The sequence below is a fragment of the Geotrypetes seraphini genome, chromosome 9 (genome assembly GCF_902459505.1).
Source record: "Geotrypetes seraphini chromosome 9, aGeoSer1.1, whole genome shotgun sequence".
NCBI lineage: Eukaryota > Metazoa > Chordata > Amphibia > Gymnophiona > Dermophiidae > Geotrypetes > Geotrypetes seraphini.
This window is the reverse complement of record NC_047092.1, coordinates 25,537,906-25,558,988: the sequence shown is the minus strand read 5'-3', so window position 1 is coordinate 25,558,988 and position 21,083 is coordinate 25,537,906. Positions and strand designations below refer to the sequence as shown.

General features: G+C 46.8%; 1 protein-coding gene across 7 annotated transcripts in view; it reads left to right on the top strand.

Annotated features, from left to right (window-relative positions):
• The window catches only part of PTPN12 (protein tyrosine phosphatase non-receptor type 12), a 179,321-nt gene that overhangs the window by 46,416 nt on the left and 111,822 nt on the right, over positions 1 to 21,083 (top strand). For 6 of the 7 annotated variants that reach the window (XR_004540573.1, XM_033957666.1, XM_033957662.1 and 3 more), the window contains exons 5-6: positions 11,560 to 11,598; positions 19,983 to 20,054. Coding sequence is in view for 6 of the 7 variants with exons in the window: in XM_033957666.1 (XP_033813557.1) it covers positions 11,560 to 11,598; positions 19,983 to 20,054 (111 nt within the window). In the remaining variant the exon portion in view is untranslated. The remainder of the gene's footprint in view (positions 1 to 11,559; positions 11,599 to 19,982; positions 20,055 to 21,083) is intronic. The other variant, XM_033957664.1, reaches the window with a different exon arrangement.

The following is a 21,083-nucleotide window of genomic DNA, read 5'->3' as shown; positions in this document are numbered from 1 at the left end:
TGATAGTGTCTCCCTTTCCATGTAAATTTTAATGGAGGTACGCATCCATGTCTGTCATTGGTAACCAGCTGTTTTGGGGGGATAAGATAGAGGCTCTTGAATTTTTGGAGAACTTTCATTTATGTGTTGATTGAGTCAAGGAAGAGCCCAAAGAGGGCATAATTGCCATTTTGATTTGCTTTTAAACATTACAAGGAAGTATTTTGAATAAGCCCCAGTACGATAAATGATTAAGGAATTTCCTCTGTGGCCTGATGTTCAAGAAGTATGGTGACCTTCTCCTTTAATGCAGGCAACTGAGTCATAGGAACCTGGAAGAACAAAGAGTTTGAGAGAAGATGAGCATAATTGTAACGGGGCATACGTATATCTATATAACATCATTCTTTTCAAATGTAGAGTATTTCAGTTGTCTTTAATAAGGTGTAGTATCTGTTTTGGATAGATAAAATATTTCTTGTACAAATGCACTGAAGATGCATTTAAACTGTACTCCTGGCAACAATAATATTAATGTTTGCATTTGGTTGCAAGGAGGATTTAATAAAACAGTATGGTGAAATTTCAACACATTTAACTTTTATATAATTCAATACATCTCTAAGATTCTGGATAGAAGTGAATTGAAGTCAATACTGGAAGCCATGACTAAAAGCTCTGCTAAATTATTAACTTGATTCTATGGGATTTTGAGGACTGTTCTAAAAATATATGTACAGTCTGACACACAAAACGAGAGCTGGGGGAGCAGTTAAGTGGCTTGGTTCAAAGCCTCCACATTCCTAACGATTTTTCGAGGTTTAGTTTAAATCATCACAAGTCGGAGGCTTTACCATCTTCGGCAGCACTGAAAGATCTGTGGGGATCCGCCTTTCCATTGCACTGGACGTGTGACTCTTTGCTACTTTGAGATATAGCTTCCAGTTTTGGCGCCTAGGCTCTACTCAGTCAATATCCCTTCACTTTTGCAGGACACATGGGCTCAATTAGAAAGATGGAAGGATCTTCCCCTCAATCTCATGGGTAGACTTGCTTTGATTTGCATTGCAAAATGGAGGCTGCAAACTATAGACCGGTGAGTCTCACATCAATAGTGAGCAAGCTGATGGAAACTCTAATCAAACGTCAATTGGATACGATCCTGAACGAGGAGAATCTACGGGATCCCCGTCAACATGGATTTACTATGGGGAGATCCTGCCAATCCAACCTGATCAGCTTCTTTGACTGGGTGACAAGGAAGCTGGATGTTGGGGAGCCCCTGGACATCGTATACTTAGACTTCAGCAAAGCTTTCGATAGCGTACCACACCGCAGGCTGTTGAACAAAATGAGTTCTATAGGATTGGGTGACACTTTGACAAAATGGGTTGAGAACTGGCTTGGAGGCAGGCTTCAGCGGGTGGTGGTGAATGGCACCCCCTCTGAAATGACAGTGGTGATCAGTGGAGTGCCGCAGGGATCGGTCTTGGGCCCGATCCTGTTCAATATCTTTATAAGAGATTTAGCAGAAGGGCTTCGAGGTAAAATAACGTTATTCGCAGATGACGCCAAACTATGCAATGTAGTAGAAAGGAGTGCAACGGTCAAAAACTCAATATCCGACAATATGACGCATGACCTACTCCTATTGGAGCGCTGGTCTAGGATCTGGCAACTAGGTTTCAATGCCAAAAAATGCAAGGTCATGCACCTTGGCAGCCAAAACCCATGCAGAAGTTACACCCTTAATGGCGAGATCCTAGCAAGGACTGTAGCAGAACGGGACTTAGGGGTGATCATCAGTGAAGACATGAAGACTGCCAATCAAGTGGAGCAGGCTTCATCTAAGGCTAGACAAATCATAGGGTGTATACGTAGAGGTTTCGTCAATCATAAGCCTGAAGTCATTATGCCATTGTATAGATCCATGGTGAGACCCCATCTGGAATACTGTGTACAATTCTGGAGGCCTCATTACCGCAAAGATGTGCTGAGACTGGAGTCGGTCCAGCGAATGGCCACCCGGATGGTCTCAGGACTCAAGGACCTTCCGTACGAGGAACGGCTGGATAAGTTGCGGCTATACTCACTCGAGGAACGCAGAGAGAGGGGAGACATGATCGAGACGTTCAAATATCTCACGGGCCGCATCAAGGTGGAAGAAGATATCATCTTTTTCAAAGGTCCCACGGCTACAAGAGGGCATCCGTGGAAAATCAGGGGAGGGAAGCTGCACGGTGACACCAGAAAATACTTTTTCACCGAGAGAGTGGTAGATCGCTGGAATGGTCTTCCACTTCAGGTGATTGAGGCCAGCAGCGTGCCCGATTTTAAGACAAAATGGGATCGTCACGTGGGTTCTCTTCACAGAGAAAGGTAGGGGTGGGTCATTAAGGTGGGCAGACTAGTTGGGCCGTGGCCCTTATCTGCCGTCTATTTCTATGTTTCTATGATTAAGATTTATTCAATTTTCTATACCGTTCTCCCAAGGGAGCTCAGAACAGTTCACCTGAATTTATTCAGATACTCAAGCATTTTTACCTGTCTGTCCTGGCAGGCTCATAATCTTATCTATTGTACCTGGGATAATGGGGGGGATTAATTGATTTGCCCAGGGTCACAAGGAATAGCGTGCATTTGAACCCACAACCCCAGGGTGCTGAGGCTGTAGCTTAGACTCTTGTGAAAGGATCATTTGCTTCCACAGTTTTGTTGGAACTGCCGGAAACCTAAACATCATTATAATTACCTGGTGGATGATTGGACTAGAGGGGGGTTTGGTGTCCCTGATTTTGGCTTATCCAACATGGCTTGTCTGTTGCAACATCTTAAGGACTGATTTCTTGGAGAGCAACATTCCCTTCAATCTGCCTTTTACACCCTGCATTCTCTCTTTGCTCTTTTACATTTATCTCAACCCACTTTGCCTTTGAACCTGCTGTTTTTGTGTGATGGGAGGAGAGAGGCGTTGAACATCTTTTGGATGCTGAGGGTCAGTTATGACCTCTCAATACTCTCACCTCGGGGCTAGATTCTCAAAAAAAAACGCATAAAAAACCGAAGGGCTGTTATCGCAGTTGTTACAGTAGTGATTTAAAAAAAGTGAGTCATTCTCCAAAAAATGTTCGTAGAAATGAGGTTGGCAGAGAGTAGCGAAGACTTGCTAAATTTGCATGTGCCCATCACTGGTGATAGTGATGGGCACATACGCGGAATAAATGCAAAAAATAAACAAACCAGCAGGAGAGATGCCCAACTCTCTCCCTTCCAACTAACACACCCCTCGGCAGTGAGAGAGATGCCCACGCTCTCTCGCTGCCACCCAACTTCCGCCCATGCCTCTGATGACCCCCCACCCTCTCCCCCTTACCTTACTTTAGATAATTGGCTGGAGGGATGCCTACTCCTTCCAGCCAGCTGGCCTGCCTCATCAAAATGGTGGGGCCTTAGGCCCCTTCCTAGTGCATCTGGGGAGGGGCTTGAGGCCTTGATTGGCTCAGGTTAAGGCCCTGCCAATCGGAGCCTCAGACACCTCCTCGGATGCACCGGGAAGGGGCCTAAGGCCCCACCATTTTGAAGAGGCGGGCCAGCTGGCTGGAGGGAATAGGCATCTCTCCAGCCAGCCATCAAGTGCTGGTGATTTCGATACTTTTGGTCTGTGGTGGTACATTATCTGCATTCACTTCTGCGCTGTCCCCTTGTGGGCACAGTAGAGCAATTATTGGATCTGCCAGTAGCTTATCAAGGGGGGGGGGGGGATTTGGTTCTGTTGTAAAGTGTATCTCCTTGCCCACAAATGTATTTTGCAATCGTGGACTTTCTCTGACACACCCTCTTTTTAGAAATGGAGGACTCGGGTTCATGAACTGGTCACCTGGGAGGCCTGTGCAGTGGTAGAGGCCCAAACAGGCAAAAACAGTTCTTATCTACCTGGGCTGCTTATTTACATTGTCTTAACACCATGTGGGCATAGTTTGCTTATGAATATGCTGTGATTGTGAGCTGCCAACACAGATTTTGTTTCGTTACGGAGGTATTTTATTGTTGCTGTTGGGGAGGTAACGGGGTGGGGGGGAATGGGGATTGCAGTTCATCTTCCAAGGATTATAAGAATCCAGGTCCTTGGATGGAGTTCTAGTTCTGGGCTTAGGGGTGAAAATTATCATACAGGGGTAGGGGGCTGTGGGGAGTTAAGACGCAATACTGTTGAAAATGTTTAACTAGAAAATCATTTATTGATGTGTTCTTGATTGTTTCACCTTGCGTACTCTATTGTCAATTCCATAGCAAAGCAGCAGATGAATCCAGACTAGTGGGTATAGCTCACATCGACCAGCAGGTGGAGATAGAGAACTGATTAACAGTTGGCCTTAAAGCCTGGTGTTCCTCTTGTTACTTCAGTTTTGCTCTATCTCCCAGCAGGAATGGAGCTTACTCTACTAGCTCCTGGATTCTGGCTGGGGCCGGTTTGGTGGTGTTCCTGTGGCTTCCTCTGTTGAGACTCGGTCTCTTCAGTAGGACAGGGGTGCCTGGCTGAGCGGTGCCGGCTTTGGGAGCTACACCTGGGCCCTCCCAGGTCCCTTCTCCACCCTCCCCTCCATTGGTTTGAGTGGGTTCTTGGGCCACTGCAGGAAGTTCGTCTTGGAGTTCTTCATTCCAGTACTAAAAAAAAAAAAAAAAAAAAAAAAAAACAGCGTCTTCCTGCTTGTGCTGAGCCATGCTGTGTGGCTTGCAGTGCGATTACCAGCTGTAACCCGACTGCAGTTAGAACGGGGACCGGTTGGTGAGTTACTGTGTTTGCTGTCTGCCTCCTCTTTAGTCAGTCGGTCGTTCGTGTTCGTTCCGGCGGTCGCGGGGGGGGGGGGGGCGGAGTCAGCGGTCGGCGGCGTGGGGCGCGCGCGTGTGAAAAAAAAAAAAAAAAAAAAAGTTTTTTTGAAGCGCCGGTTTTAGCGATGGCAGCAGTGGCGGCTCAGCGGTGCTCGCGCTGTGGGAAGCGCAGAGCACTGTCAGGCTTCTGCTCTGCAGGGTGTGGGGACACACCGGCAGAAAATGCCTTCCTGCAAGAGGGTGAATTAGCCATCTCCCGTGTCAGTGAGGCACGGTCTACGTCCCCGGGCCTCGAGGGTGACTCGGGGGGACTGCAAGTCTCTTCCGCGGCTGAGGGGAGGTCAGCGGAGGTCGGGGAGCCGGGGTCGCTAGGGGACAGCGCGGCTGCGCGCCCTAGCATTGATCAGGCTGGTTCAACTTTACTGGGGGTGAGTTCCTTCTCCCCGGAATTGGTTATGTTATTGCACCAAGCATTTCTGCTACAGGGCTCGCAGTCGGCCCAGTCGGTGCAGGCGACCTGTCCGTCCCTCCCGGGGCCTTCCACCTCCACGGGTTTAACCGGGGCTAAGGCCGGCCCGTCTGCGGGTCCTGTACTGTCGCCTGGGCGGTCGCAGGGGGCGAAGAAACGCAGACTCGCGACCGTGGACGCTGAAGGTCATCTTCCCTTTTCACCTTTCTCCCTTCCTGAATCATTAGAGGAAGGGGAGGTCTTAGATTGGGAGGTAGAGGATCCCCCGGGCAGGGAAGTTGATGATCCTTCCGCGCTCCGGCTGTTTCATAGAGAGGAGCTGGCATCCTTGATTTCCAAGGCTTTGCAGGGTTTAAATATCTCTCAGGAGGATGCTAAGGTGTCGGGTAACCCCCTGATGGCAGGTACGCGTAAGCCACCTAGGTCCTTTCCGGTGCATGAAGCCATGCAGGAGCTGATCTCGGCGCAATGGGATACGCCGGAGGCCAGTTTACGAGTGGCAAAGGCCATGCGGCTCCTGTATCCGGTTGACCCGACCGAACTTGAAAAGTTTAGGTTACCTAGGGTGGACGCTTTGGTGGCAGCGGTAACGAAAAAGACTACCTTGCCGGTGGAAGGGGGGGTGACACTAAAGGATGCGCAGGATAGGAAGATTGAATCTTCACTAAAAATGTCCTTTGAAGTGGCGGCGGTTACCTTACAGGCCGCTATTTGCAGCTCGTATGCGGCGAGGGCATGTTTGCAGTGGTCACAATGGATGACCGATAATTTAATGGAGTCCGGGGGTTCTGTCCCTTCGGAACTGGCTGATTTGGAGTCAGGCTTGGCCTATTTGGCAGACTCCTTATATGACATTATTCGAGCATTGGCGAAACAGATGTCTCTGTCAGTGGTATCGCGCAGATCCTTATGGCTCCGACATTGGGCAGCAGATGCTGCATCCAAGCTTAGGCTGGTGAGACTCCCTTTTAAAGGAGGTTTATTATTTGGAGAGGACTTAGAGAAATTGGTGAAAGATTTTGGGGATACCAAAACACAGCGTCTACCGGAGGATAGGGCTAGGCCCCCGGTGAGGTCCTCCTCGTCTAGACCGCGCTTCAGAGATGTGAGGCGGTCCAGGCCTGGTAAACCAGTCTTCAGATCAGCATGTGGTTCTTTCTCTGCGTCGAGGCCTAGGTTTCAGCAGAGGAGTTCCTTTCGTACGACGAAACCCTCTTCAGGTCAGCCAACACGTACCCCACCAAGTCGCACTCCGCAATGACGGTGGCTTGGCTCCCTCCGCCCTTCCCTTAGGGGGCCGGCTTTCGGCGTTCCGGGCGGAGTGGGCCACAATCACGTCGGATCAGTGGGTGTTGGACATTGTTCGAGAAGGGTACAAGTTGGAGTTCGCCTCTCCCGTCGAAGATTCTTTCTTGGTGTCCCCGTGCCATGGGGCGGCCAAGGGAGAGGCGGTCCGCATGACTCTTCAGGGGCTGCTCGATCTGGGGGCGGTGGTACCGGTACCCCCGGAAGAGGTAGGCCGCGGGATATATTCCCTTTACTTCATTGTTCCAAAGAAGGGGGGGTCGTTCAGACCGGTGCTGGACCTCAAAGTGGTCAACAGATTTCTCAGTGTTCGCCATTTCCGGATGGAGACGGTACGCTCGGTCATTGCGGCAGTTCGACCGGGAGAGTTCCTCACGTCCCTAGATCTCAAGGAGGCGTACCTACATATCCCGATCTGGCCTCCGCATCAGCGGTATCTAAGGTTTGCGATTCTTGGCCAGCACTATCAGTTTCGGGCAATGCCCTTTGGCCTGGCGACGGCTCCCCGCACCTTTTCCAAGGTCATGGTCGTGGTAGCAGCCTCTCTTCGCAAGGAAGGGATTCGGGTACACCACTACTTAGACGACTGGCTGATCCGCGCCTCGTCCAGACAGGAGAGTTTGTCGGTTACTCAGAGGGTAATATCTCTCCTTCAGTCGTTAGGGTGGATCGTCAATTTTCCCAAGAGTTTTCTGTCCCCGTCGCAGTCTTTGGTACATCTGGGGGTCAGATTCGACACTGCTCTGGGGAGAGTATTTCTACCCCGAGACCGGGGAGAGAAATTGCAGGCTCAGATTCGCCTACTTCTCGGGTCGCCCAGACCTCGGGTTTGGGATTATGTGCAGGTTTTGGGCTCCATGGTAGCGACTCTGGAGGTGGTCCCCTGGGCTCGGGGCCACATGAGACCCTTACAACAGTCGCTTCTCTCTCGCTGGTCCCCAGCTTCTCTGGACTACAATGTGCGTCTCCGATGGAGTCCTCGGGCGGCTCGCAGCATGCAATGGTGGCTACACGAGTTGCACCTGTGGCGGGGCATGCCGTTAGCCACACCGGAGTGGGTGGTGGTGACGACGGATGCCAGTCTGAGGGGCTGGGGGGCCCAGTGCCTGCAAGCGTCGGTGCAGGGAGTGTGTTCCTTAGAGGAAGCACAGTGGCCCATCAATTTGTTGGAGTTAAAAGCGATCAGATTGGCGCTGAGGGCTTTTCAGTCCCTGATTCAGGACAGGCCGACCAGAATCTTTTCGGACAGTGTCACGGCGGTCGCATATGTCAATCGTCAGGGGGGCACTCGGAGTCCGCAGTTGGCCGAAGAGGCAAGGAAATTGTTTCAGTGGGCAGAAGGGCATGTTCCGCTTCTGTCGGCGGCATACATTGCAGGTCACGAAAACGTGCAAGCGGACTTCCTCAGCAGAAATCTTCTAGATCCGGGCGAGTGGGAATTGTCGGCTCGAGCGTTCGACCTGCTAGTCCGTCGGTGGGGGTTGCCAGAGTTGGATCTCATGGCTTCATCCCGCAATGCGAAGTTGCCTCGCTTCTTCAGCAGGCGCACGGAGAAGGGCTCGGAGGGGGTGGACGTGTTGGCCCTCCCATGGCCTCCAAATTCCCTTCTGTATGTGTTCCCGCCTTGGCCCATGATAGGGCGGGTATTACAACGCATCGCTCTCTTTCACGGCAGGGTGATCCTGGTGGCTCCGGATTGGCCGCGTCGACCGTGGTACGCAGATCTCGTTCAGCTTTCAGTAGGCGATCGGGTGACGTTCCAGGTAACTCCGGACTTACTAACTCAGGGCCCAATCTGGATGGAAGATCCGGCCCGCTTTGGTCTTACGGCCTGGCTCTTGAGCGGTCAAGGCTAAAGAAGAAGGGCTATTCGGAGCAGGTGATTGCCACGCTTCTTAAAGCTAAGAAGATTTCGACTTCGACCTCCTATGCGAGAGTCTGGAAGATTTTTGATGCTTGGTGCGGTCGACAGGGAATCGCGCCCTTCCATGCATCTCTGGCGGCTATTCTTGCCTTTCTGCAGGAAGGCGTAGAGAAAGGATTAGCCTATAACTCTTTAAGGGTTCAGGTGGCGGCCCTTGCCTGTTACAGGGGCCGGGTGGCTGGCGCGTCGCTGGCGTCGCAGCCGGACGTGGTCCGTTTCCTCAAAGGGGTTCACCATATCCGCCCGCCGGTAAGGCGAATTTGTCCTTCCTGGAATCTTAAACTCGTCCTGGGGAGGTTGCAGGGGGCACCTTTTGAACCCCTGTCAGCGGCCACTTTGAAGGATGTCACGCTGAAAACAGTGTTCTTGGTGGCAATGGCTTCGGCGAGGCGAGTATCGGAGCTTCAGGCGCTTTCTTGCAGAGAACCCTTTTTACGTTTTTCTGAGACGGGGGTGTCAGTGCGGCCGGTGCCGTCCTTCCTGCCTAAGGTGATTTCTTCATTTCATGTGAACCAGAGTGTATTCCTCCCGTCCTTCCGGAAGGAGGATTGGGGTAAACGATTTTTGTCTTTGCGTCGACTGGATGTGCGGCGTATGCTTCTCCATTATTTGGGGGTGACGAATGATTTTCGTAGGTCGGACCATCTCTTTGTATTGTTTGCGGGTAAGAACAAGGGGATGGCGGCGTCTAAAGCGTCCAGTGCGCGTTGGGTCAAGGAGACGATTGCTTCGGCTTATGTGTTGACAGGTAAGAAAGTACCGGAGCACCTTCATGCTCATTCCACTCGGGCATTGGCTACGTCTTGGGCGGAGTCCGGGGGGATGTCTTTGGAGGAAATTTGCCGAGCGGCCACTTGGTCGTCGGGTAATACCTTTTCGAAGCATTATCGCTTAGACGTAGCAGCCAGTGCGGAGGCAAGTTTTGGCACTGCGGTACTGGCGGAGGCGGCATTGGCGTCCCACCCAGTTTGAGTTTGCTTTGCTACATCCCACTAGTCTGGATTCATCTGCTGCTTTGCTATGGAAGGTAAAATTATGGTCTTACCTGTTAATTTTCTTTCCTTTAGAAGCAGCAGATGAATCCAGAGCCCCTCCCCAAGTGCACTGTATGTGTGTAGGGTGTTTGTTTATGGTTTCAGTTGGGATATGGTTGGTAATTGTATTATTTAGGGGCACATTTTCTACTGGAATGAAGTTTTGTGGATGCTCATGCTCCTTTCGGGCTGCTTGGGCAAAAGGCATAACTGAAGTAACAAGAGGAACACCAGGCTTTAAGGCCAACTGTTAATCAGTTCTCTATCTCCACCTGCTGGTCGATGTGAGCTATACCCACTAGTCTGGATTCATCTGCTGCTTCTAAAGGAAAGAAAATTAACAGGTAAGACCATAATTTTACCTTCATTGTAACACGCTATTGTCATCAATACATTTTTTTTTAAAAAAAGTAAAGCCTCCACATTCCAAGAGCATGTCTGTGAAAAGGTTGCAATGTCCTCTGTTTGCATAAGTCTAATTCAGCCTCCATGGAGTGGTGAGATAAGTGAAGCTCTTCCAGACCCATTGATGAATGCATATTGTATACCATTGTTTGCTATTGAAATAGAAATGACAGGGATTAATAGCATGGAATCTTGCTACTATGTGGGATCTGTCAGGTACCTGCAACCTGGTTTGGTCACTGTTGGAAGCAGGATACTGGACATAATAAATAGCCCTACTGGGTCATCTTTCTGCGCAAATATCCTGACAGTACTCTAAAAAGAACTCATGTAAAAGTAGTACAATAATGTGCCTTGGTGCATCCAGGTATTGGAGAACACCAAGATATTTTGCTGTAAGATCAGAAGGGTTGAGAGGCTAAATGTAAATCCTTTGAAATCCTTTGGAATATCTTGTAAGAATTTTGAATATGATGTATTCTCAGGTTGTTGGAGATAGTTATTACTGTATATACTCAAATATAAGATGAGATTTTTGGGCCAAAAATGACTGAAATTGTGGAGAAGTAGCACAATATGTGGAAAACCAATATTAAAACAGCTGAAATGCAGAGGGCCCCCAGAAAAGAGGAAGCAATAGTGATCATTTTTGAAGGAGAAGATGGAACCTCTTTCCATACAGGTGGTGGTTGGTACTCCTGGTGAAATTCTTCACAACTGCGCAGTGCAGAATTCCTCACCCTTGCAGAATTTTGCATATACTGTGCAGAATTCTTCCAGGCATGGGAAACAGCAGCTCTGTTCACTCTCTTCTCTCTAGCACTAAGCTCACCTGGCAAGAAGAGGAGAAAGTGAACCGCTGTATAACGGGTTGCTTACTCCTCCTGAGCCGGCTTAGACCCAACTGTTTATGTGAACCAGTCCCTTGTTTCACATAAATAGTATGGTCTAAGTCAGCACAAGTAAGGAGATTTGACCTATTTTGCAGTGGATCACTTCTCCTTGCTATGGGAGCTCAGCAGGGAAGGGGAAGAGAGAGTGAGTAGAGCTACGGCCATAGTTTAAAATGAGAGGGGACCAGAAAAAATGTTAGGTGTGTAATGGATGGTTGGGGGCAGGGGAAAAGAGTGACTATGCCATGGAATTGGAAGTTGCAAGCTGAAGGAAAGCTTGCCATGGAGAGGGGAGGTAAGATACAGTGATAGCTGGGGAGGTGAGGAGAAAGCATGAGAGGTTAGGGTATTGCATGCAGGAGAAGACTTCAGGGGCAGACAGAATTATGGGCTATGTTGGGGTTTAGAGGGAGACAGAACTTCAGTTGGAGTGAGAGGGAAATGAGGCTGGAGCCTTAAAAAGGAAGGGATTTCAGGTCTTATAATGGGAGAATTCTATGTGAAACACTGCAAATAAACTTTGCAGAATTTTAAAATACTATGCGCAGAATTTTCAAAAGCTTTGCAAAAAATTTTCAGATGTTTTGCACAGAATTCCACCAAAAGTATTTTGTACAGATCTCCAACTCAAACGAAGAAGCAAAGACCTGGTCATAATTTGTAAATTGAATGTAAAATATATTTGTAACTTGGAGTTGTGTTTGTTTTGTTTTATTCCAGATAATTGTAATGGCTTGTCGCGAATTTGAAATGGGAAGGGTATGTATGAAATTCTAAAGATTTGGTAGAAATAAAAGGTCATGTTTATTTTTGGTTTAGAATATTTGATTCTTAGAAGTTTCAGCAGTTTTAATACCTCAGTATCTTATTATGGTGTGTTCTTATTGACATTATCTTCGAAAGCAATCAACATTCTCATTCATTCCCTCGTTATGACTAAACTAGACTATTGCAATTCTCTCCTCTTTAATACAACTTTAAAAGAAAAAAGAAGGCTGCAGCTCATACAAAACACAGCCGTGAAACTAATTCACAAAAAAAAAAAATACGATCACGTTACTCCGCTGTTGGTTAAATCTCATTGGCTTCCTATAAGCCATAGATTCACTTTTAAATTGTTGCTTTTAGTGTTCAAAGCCTTAAATTACAACGAACCCCAATTCATTAACAGATGGCTTATTCCTTATAGTACGACACGCTCACTTCGTTCTTCTTCAACTAATCTTCTTACAGTTCCTTCTATTAAAATGATAGGAACCAGAAGACAGGATATGTTCTCAGTTAATGCCCCTCAATCATGGAATCTTCTACTCCAACACATCAGAGAACTAAAAGACCTAACTCAATTTAAAAAAATGCTAAAAACTTTTCTTTTCAAAGATGCGTATGGTTATTATGAGCAGTAAAAATTTGACATTCTTATTTACATTTTCGGTTTTTCTCTTTTTTTAAAAACAAAAAAAACAAAAAAAAAAAAAAATAACAGCCATCTTTTACCCACCTTTTGTTTTTTCCTTTTATGTTTATTCCTCTCCTCTATCAAAATTGTAACTATTTCCCTATTTATCCTCACATGTCTTGTATGTTTTACCCTCACATTATTGTGAATATAGGTTTTTTTGAGTAGTTTGCAAAGTATGTTTCTTGTCTACACAACAAATTTGTTTTTTATGTCATTTTTAATATTGTACTTGTTTCATTTATTAATACATGTTATTTTTATTGTACATCGCCTAGCAAATTTATAGGCGATTCATCAAGACTTAATAAACTTGAAACTTGAAACAGCTACTATAATTTGTTAACAGTTGAGATAGATTATTGTGCAGTTCTTATTCTAAAAAAACTAGCTGTATTTGCTGATGTTTGACACCTAGGTTTTGTATGTCCTGTGGTTTGTTTGTATCTGGATGTCATTCTCTGAGCACAATTCCTCCTCTTACAGTCTTTAGTTTCCTTGGATTTCTTTTCAGTTACCATCTATGCCCTGCAACATCCATGATACAAAAGCTACATGTGCATTTCTATCATTTATGTTATAGTTAGGGTTCTAATAAAGAACAGAAAACTCCAATTTGGAAGCCTTTGGTAGCTGGGGTATACTGTATATACTCAAATATAAGCCAACCCAAATATAAACTGAGGTAATTTCCCCCCTCCCAAAAAGTAGGAACAAAGGTTTACTTGAATATAAACCGGGGGTTAATATTCAAGTACCCTGCCCGTCTCGGCACTCAGCCCCACTCTCTCCCTGGCTGTGCACCCTGTCCTCCCTCTCTTCCTGCCCTGCCAGGATTGGCATTCTGCCCCCTCCTCTGCACCCTGTCCCCTCTCCCTCCCTCCCTCTCTATGCCTTGCAGGCCTCTGCTGAGCCTGCTTAAGACTGGTGGGCCACGACAGGAGGGATCCTCTCCTGCCTCTTATCCCAGCCAACTTGAAAAATGTATACCCAACCTTCTGTCTCCCCCATATACCTTTAAAATCCCTGGTGGGCCGAGACAGGAGGACCGACTATGCCTTCTTTTACTCTCTCCCGCCTCCTTCATGTACCTTTTACAATCCATGGTGGTCCAGCAGTTAATCAGAGCAGGAGCGGCCTTCCCACGCTCCTGCTAGTGATTGGCTGCTGGTCCAGCAGTGAATCAGAGCAGGAGCGGCCTTCCCACGCTCCTGCTAGTGATTGGCTGCTTTGAGTTCTCGCAGGCATCATGAGAACTCATGGCAGCCAATCACTAGCAGCTCTCTACGGGGCAGGAGCGTGGGAAGGCCGCTTCTGTTCTGGTTCCCCATGGGACCACAAGGGATTGTAAAAGGTACGCGGAGGAGGCGGGAGGGAGGTAGAGGAAGACAATCGGCCAGGACAGGAGGGATCCATCCTGTCTCGGCCCACCAGGTTTTATGGCAGGATCTGTGGAGGCCTGCAACAGGTCCGGGAGGGAGGCAAGTGGGCGCTTACCTGAATATAAGCTGAGACGGCCTTTTTTTTTTTTTTGGCCCAAAAATCTCAGCTTATATTTGAGTATATATGGTGGATATAAGAACAGATTTGGACATGGAGAGATTTCAGCGACTCAGTCAGCACTTTATTTAAGTAAGGTGTGTCTGTTGTTGGTATATAAAATACAATTTAATGCTGTTGGTGCTTGCGCAATGTGCTTGGTCCTTGCATGCACAAAGATAAAACCATTGATGCCATTGTTTGTCTCCAGTTCATTTTATGTTCAAATGTTTTTTTATTATTCTAACGAAAACAGACAAATATCAGTTGTATACATGTCCCAATAACAACAGTGTAAACTCACCCTCCCCTCCCATCCCTCCCCCCCAAAAGAGTCCAATGCTGCTAGCAAAACAAAGAGGTAAAGAGAGTCTTAACAATTCAAGAGTCTAAGGTCCTGCCAGAAACACTCCCAGGTCTGAAAATATTTGCGGCCTGGTCCACTATCCAAATCTCCCACCAATCTGCGTTCCAGCGTCGCATGACCAAGCATCAACGCTCTCCATTGTGCTTAGGAAGGTGGGTCTCGGGACAGCCAGTTAATAAGAATTACTTTCTTCCCCATCAAAAGCACTCGAGTGACAAAAGCTGACATTCCCTTAGGCGTGGGCGCGGCTATATTGTAGTGTCCAAATAAAGCTCTCGGTTGTGGAAGCCAACGCCTCTTCCAAAGCTGCGCAATATAGTGCCCTAAATGTTGCCAGAACTGTTGAATGTTGGGGCAAGTCCAGAGCATATGCCCCAATGAGGCGTGAGCTTGGGGCACATTTCGGGCAAGAGTGAGTTGTAGTTATCCCCATCCGGGCTGCCCGTTCCGGCGGGATATAAAGTCGCAGAACAATTTTCAACTGCATTTTCCAGTGGGTAATATTAGGAGACACCCTCTGAATGTGCTTCTGTGTCCTCTGTAGCTGTTGCGCCGCTAGCGTGCAGTGCAAATCCTCAGCCCAGGTGTCTGCTAAAATGTTCAAATTGGGGCCAGAATGACCATCCCGGATCCCCACTATATGAAATCAAAGTGGAATCCGTTGTTGTGCAGATAGGCTAAAGAGTTCGGAGAGTGCCTCCCTGCTGTCTTCCTCAAGATGTTGTGCCGGAAGAGACTGGACATGATGTCGGATTTGGTAATATGCAAAAAAGTCCGTAGGTTGTAAAGAAAAGGTCCGACGTAAGTCAGCAAAAGTTGCCAGTCTCCCCTCCTCCGAGAATAAGTGCAGTAGATATTGAAGGCCTTGCACTCCTCACCTCTGAAAGGTTGTTTGTTGTAGTCCAGGTTGAAAGGCTCCATTTCCCTGGATAGGTAAGTATAAGGAAACCTCGGAAGACAATTTAGCAACCTTGCAAACCCACTTCCATGCTCGGCGAGCCGGGGCAAATATCGGATACTTGGACACCAAAGGACGAAGCCGCGGATCCGCCACATGCAAGAAATAACTCACATGGAACGGGTCCAGCAAAGACAACTCCAGTGATGTCGCAGTAAAGTCAGACGTCCCCCTAAACCAATCATTAATATGTCTCATCTGACAAGCCACAGCATACCAATGTACATTTAATAAGCCATAACCCCCTTTATCCCTAGGTAAGCACATTCTAATGTATTGCATGCGGGGTTGCTTACCTCCCCACAGAAAACATTGTAAACCTTTGATTAAACGTGCTTTATGAGAATAAGACAAAAGCAAGTGCAGGACCTGAAAACGATATAACCATTTGGGAAAGAGCACCATATTAAAAAGAGCCATCCGGCCCGCTACTGATAGGGGAAAAGTGGACCAGTTTTTTAGATACCGTAAAGTGTCCTGGAGCAGTGGGGAAATATTACGGTCATAAAGAGTCTGGAGATCTCGAGGGATCCAAACACCCAAGTAACGAATCGCGTGCTCAGCCCAAGTAAAAGGAAACTGGCCCCTCCATGTCTGCTGTAATGTCACCGGGCTAGCTAAAGCGACAGATTTCTGATAATTTAAGGTGAAGCCCGAATAAAATCTGAATTCGTTAAGGGAATTTAGAAGGTGCCTGATGGAGTGATAGGGGTTAGTAAGCATAAACAAGAGGTCATCAGCAAAGGCCAACACCTTTAAGGCGTGATCCCCGAAGTCCACCCCCACTATATCAGGATCCAGAGAGACAGTACGAAGGAATGGTTCCAAGTACAATAAAAACAACAGAGGGGACAAAGGACATCCCTGCCGGGTGCCCCTTTCAATTAATATAGGATCCGTGATAGTGTCATTAACAAGTAGTCTCGCCCGCGGTGCGGAGTATAACGTGTGTAACGCTGTGGCATACCAGCCCGAAATGCCCAGAAAGTGCAAAACTTCAAAGAGAAATGTCCAATTAACTTGGTCAAAAGCTTGAGCAGCATCCAACTGAGTAATAGCATCAGGGTGTCATGAGATTGGGTATGAGCGAAGGACAAGAGTGCCTTTTGAACATTGTGAACCGCCTGCCTACCCTGTACAAAGCCCACCTGTGTAGAGGCGATAATTTTCGGGAGAAGAGTGGCTAGTCTATCAGCCAATATTTTGGATAAAATTTTTATGTCTACATTTAACAAAGAGATAGGTCGGTAGGACTCAGGAGCAGTACTCTCTTTGCCTGGCTTCAGGATCAAAGTAATCAAAGCCTCATTCGCCCCATCGGGAAAGTGTTCATCCAGGGTAACCTGCGAGTAGTAGTTCCTAAGGAAGGGACTTAGCTGCTCCACTAAAAGTTTATAAAATTCTGCTGTAAAGCCATCTGGCCCCGGAGCCGAGAAATTCCTTTGATGTTTAATAGCTTGGGATAATTCTTTAGGAGTGATGGCTGCGTTAAGAGACTCAACTTCGGGGTCAGTGAGCGGCAATAAGCCAGAATCTGCCAAATAATCCCTAATGAGTGGAGCTGCTCCCGAGTCCCGGCGACCATAAATCTTCTGGAAGTGGGCCCTAAAAATCTGCGCAATGTGTGCTGTGGAATGCTGTAGATGTCCCTTATCATCCCTCATGCCCAGTACATAACGATGACCTCGAGCCTGTGTAATCAATCGTGCTAATAATTTCCCAGCGCGATTGCCATAGCGATGGTAGCGGTGTTTGTGGTACAAAAGCATTTTAACCGTACGTTCATGGATATAAGAATTAAGGGTCGCTTCAACAGAGATCAAGCGTTCCCTCGATGCTCGTGACGGGAATTGTGTATATCTACGCTTAGCGGTCGCCAATTCCTTTTCTAGCCAAAGGATGCCCCGAGACAACCGGCGATTCCGCGCTATAACATATGCTATACAATCACCTCTGAGCACCACCTTAGCTGTACTCCAGAACAACGTTGGGTTATCACAGTGTTGCCCATTAAATGTCAAAAAGTCTTCCCATTTAGTTGTTAAATATTTTTTAAAATGGCATCTGAATATAGATAACTAGGGAAGCGCCATCGTACGGGTCCCCGAATGCCAAAGCCCACGTTCACGTCAATCCAGATCAACGCGTGGTCTGAAATGACTGCCGGACCTATAACCGCCGCGTCCACATTGAGGAATGCCCTACTCGTGGTAAGAATATAATCTATTCTAGATTGGGTATTATGCGCCCTGGAGCGATGGGTGTAATCCCGTTCTGTGGTGTGTAAAAGCCTCCAGGGGTCAACTAAATCCAGAGTGGCACAGAGGTAAGGTATGCCTCTAGATTGTGACATGCGCATGTTTTGTCCCGGCCCAGAGCGATCACAGGTCGGGTCCAGAACTTGATTGAAATCTCCAGCTAAATAGACCGGATCGGGAATGCGTTCTAGAAGCAATGCTGTGATGCCCTCAAAGAAGGCGTGATCATACGTATTAGGTGCATAGATATTCAAAAGATAAAAAGATTATGTACCTACCGTCAACTGTAACAACACATATCTGCCCTGTGTATCAGTTGCAACTACTCTCGCTGTGTATGGTAAGGACTTACGGATCAATATTGCTACCCCCGCTCGTTTCTGTGGAGATGAGGCTGCATATACCGCGTCCACCCAGGACCTCCTTAACTTTCGATGTTCTAAGTCCATCAACCGGGTTTCCTGCAGACAGGCGATATCTACTTTGTTTCGTTTTAGCTGTGATAAAATTTTGGTTCGTTTAATAGGGGAAGTGATGCCAGACACATTCCACGAAGCTATTCGCAGAGTACTAGCCATGCAGTGTAAGCAGGGCCAATATCAGCAACAAATGTAAAGGATGGAAAAGGAAACCACCCCAAGTTCCCAGCCATACCCAGGGCAGCCAGAAAGCACTCAGGGCCTGCCCGAGTGCCCTCCATACAGTTATTTTGTTATCTGGCAAGAAGCTCGCTGAAGCTTCAACACCTGCACTCTCTAACTTCCATATAGTATATTTATAGCAGTACAATAGCATCAGACTCCCCCCATTCTATTCCCTCCCCCTTCTCCCTCCCTGCCCTGCCTATCCCCCGTACACATTGTGTCGAAGTCACAACTAAGGGTCCGACGCAAGGCAGTCCCAAAGGTGTGAAAGATCACGAGACAATGCCACTTCAGGCCCCGAGTCCCCAATATTGCAAGGATAACAAGTATACCGTGTTAGCCCAGTACAAGCATAGCATATATAAAAAAACAACTTGACCACAACACATTTTCCCAGGAACAGTCATAACTTAACAAACGCAGGAGCGCCAACTCAACTCCTGGGTATTGGCTAAAGTGATCATAACATGTAATCCTGAAGCCCCACGGATAAGGGCTAAAACTTCCCATATACCCGGCTCCAGAATTCGATAATCAGCTTGTAGTAGGTATACACTCCAGTCCTGCTCTGTTTCAGGTCAAATCAGTCTGGGTAAGCACGTGGGTGTTCACATAGAGAGTAGCTTCTGCAGCTGCGTCAAAGACATGCCATTGCCCCAGATGATAGAGGCGTAAAGTGGCCGGGTACAAGAACAAGAAACGTACTTTTTTCTCCGCCAAGGAGGCACATATCGGGTAAAACTGTTTCCTGCGCTCAGTTAGGGCTGCTGAGTAATCCTGGAATATGCGGACCTCCGACTCTTCGAATTGTAAAGTCTCCCGAATTTGTTTATATTTGCGTAGAATTTCCACTTTATGATTATAATTCAGGAGTTTGGCTATGACCATTCGGGGCTGTGCCTCTCGAGCCTGTTCCCTGCCCAGACGGTGTGCCCGTTCAAGACGGATAGGCCCCAATCCCTCGGGTAAGGAAAAAGTTTTTGTTAGCCATACCTCCAGGACTTGGAGCAGCTTTGGGCCCGCTACCGTTTCCTGGATACCCAGAAAGCGCAGATTGGACCTTCGTGAGCGATTTTCCAGGTCCTCCAAGCGCTCTGCTTGCCTCTGGGTCAGGGCTTGTAATTCCAAAAGAGTAGCTGCCTGAGTGTTTTGCAAGTCCTCCAGTCCTGACACTCTGGTCTCCAAGGCAGTAGTTCTGGTAGTCGTTTCTGTCAGCAGATTTTCCATTTTTGACAGCTGCTCAGATAATTTATCCAGACTTGGCTGCATTGCCGCTGTTACAGCTTGGGTGATCGCAGTCAGCGATCGGGCGCTATTTGTTGAAGCGCTGGAGCCTGGGTGCCCGGCGCCATTTTGTCTCCGCTGCTCTGTGGTCTTCCGCGATCCTTTTTGTGCAGGCGGGTCGACATCGGCTGCGCAGGTGAAGATAAAAATTTCTCCATGCAGGAGACCTGTTCGCGCTGCTAATCGCGGGTCTCCCGCGCTCCACTTTCTGCCGGTAACAGGGCAAGTTAGGACTCGGGGCCCGGGAGCTCAGGCAGCGTGCGTCTGCCGCAGCTCAAAGCATCACGTGGTCCCTCCAGTTCATTTTTATGCAGATTCCAGATTGGGATATTGCTACTGTAAAATATCTTTGGGTAGGAAAAGCTGGGGAAATTTTGGTTTTAAAACCAAAACAGACTTTATTTTATTTAGCCAATGCACTGTTTTACTATTTGGATTAATTTAAAGTGACAGTAAATTTATGGCACATTTGCTAGTTATTAATGCCACTTGATAATGTTTTAACGTACTTGATGATGTATTTCTAACATACAAGATTCTTTGGCATAGTTGGTATTCTTTATGTATTCACCTTTGTATATAAACTTCTGAAAGAAGAGGTCAAGAATTAATTCAGAATAATTGTTTTTGATAGAAAAAATGTGAACGATACTGTCCCCCATATGGAGAAGAACCTTTGTCTTTTGGACCATTTCGAATTTCTTGTGTAAGTAATTGACTTAGACTGTCAATCCTACAACAGACTAGTAACTTATGAATATGTAAGAAGACTATGAATATGTTATTTAATGAACCCTAGAGTAGTCTGTCACCTTTTCATATAATATATATGGTTGGAAGGAGGAAGGAAGGGTTGGAGTTCTGTAGAATTATGCAGTGTTAGTGAGGTTCTATACCTAGAGCAAAATTCTGAAAACTAGTGCTTTTAAAAAAATTTGTAAATAAGAGAACTGAAATTTCTGAAATGTGTCTCTAGTTTTTAGGTTGCAGATAAACAGCTTTCTGTTTTTTCATACTGATTCCCTGGTGGTAAGTCAGGATGGTTGCCTGTTTGTGTCTATTCCATGACAACAGGCCTGTTTGTTCTGTCTACTGCATGAAATCGTTTTTATAATGAGTGAATTGCTGAGGTGATGCTGTTCAACAGTCCACCTCATCTGATGGAGCACAGATTGAATACTGATATTCAGAAGATATCATTAAAAGAACTTGTATAAACAGCAAGAGATTTGAACCAATTCTATTAAACCAACTAATTCAAGTGTTTAGACTTGAAGGAGATCCAAAAGAAAGATGAGTGAAAAGTAGGATTTACTTGTGAATAATATGGCAGTAGCAGTTTGGTACATGTACTGATTTGCGTTTTTTGTGAGGTAATCTGGCTTGGCACATTGTTCGCTTGTTTTCTTAAATTTCTCTATTAATATTGGCTTGTGTCACTTAAACCTGTTGTGCTCAATTAGAGTATTTCTGATTTTGTGCTATGTCTGGGAATCCAAATCAAAACTAACATGAGATGATTGAAAACTTTTGTGCTTCATGCAGGCAAAGGTTTTTAATTAACTTTATTGTAGATGCTAATGTCTTTGCTTTAAATTTCATTCATTTGTATGAAGATACTTAGGAGACTGAATTTCTTGCAGTTTGAAGAGTGCCTGATTGAAACTGGTCGTTTTGATTCTGGCTGAAATTGATCTGCAACCCAGTTTTGGCCAGAACTAAAGCCAAAATTGAA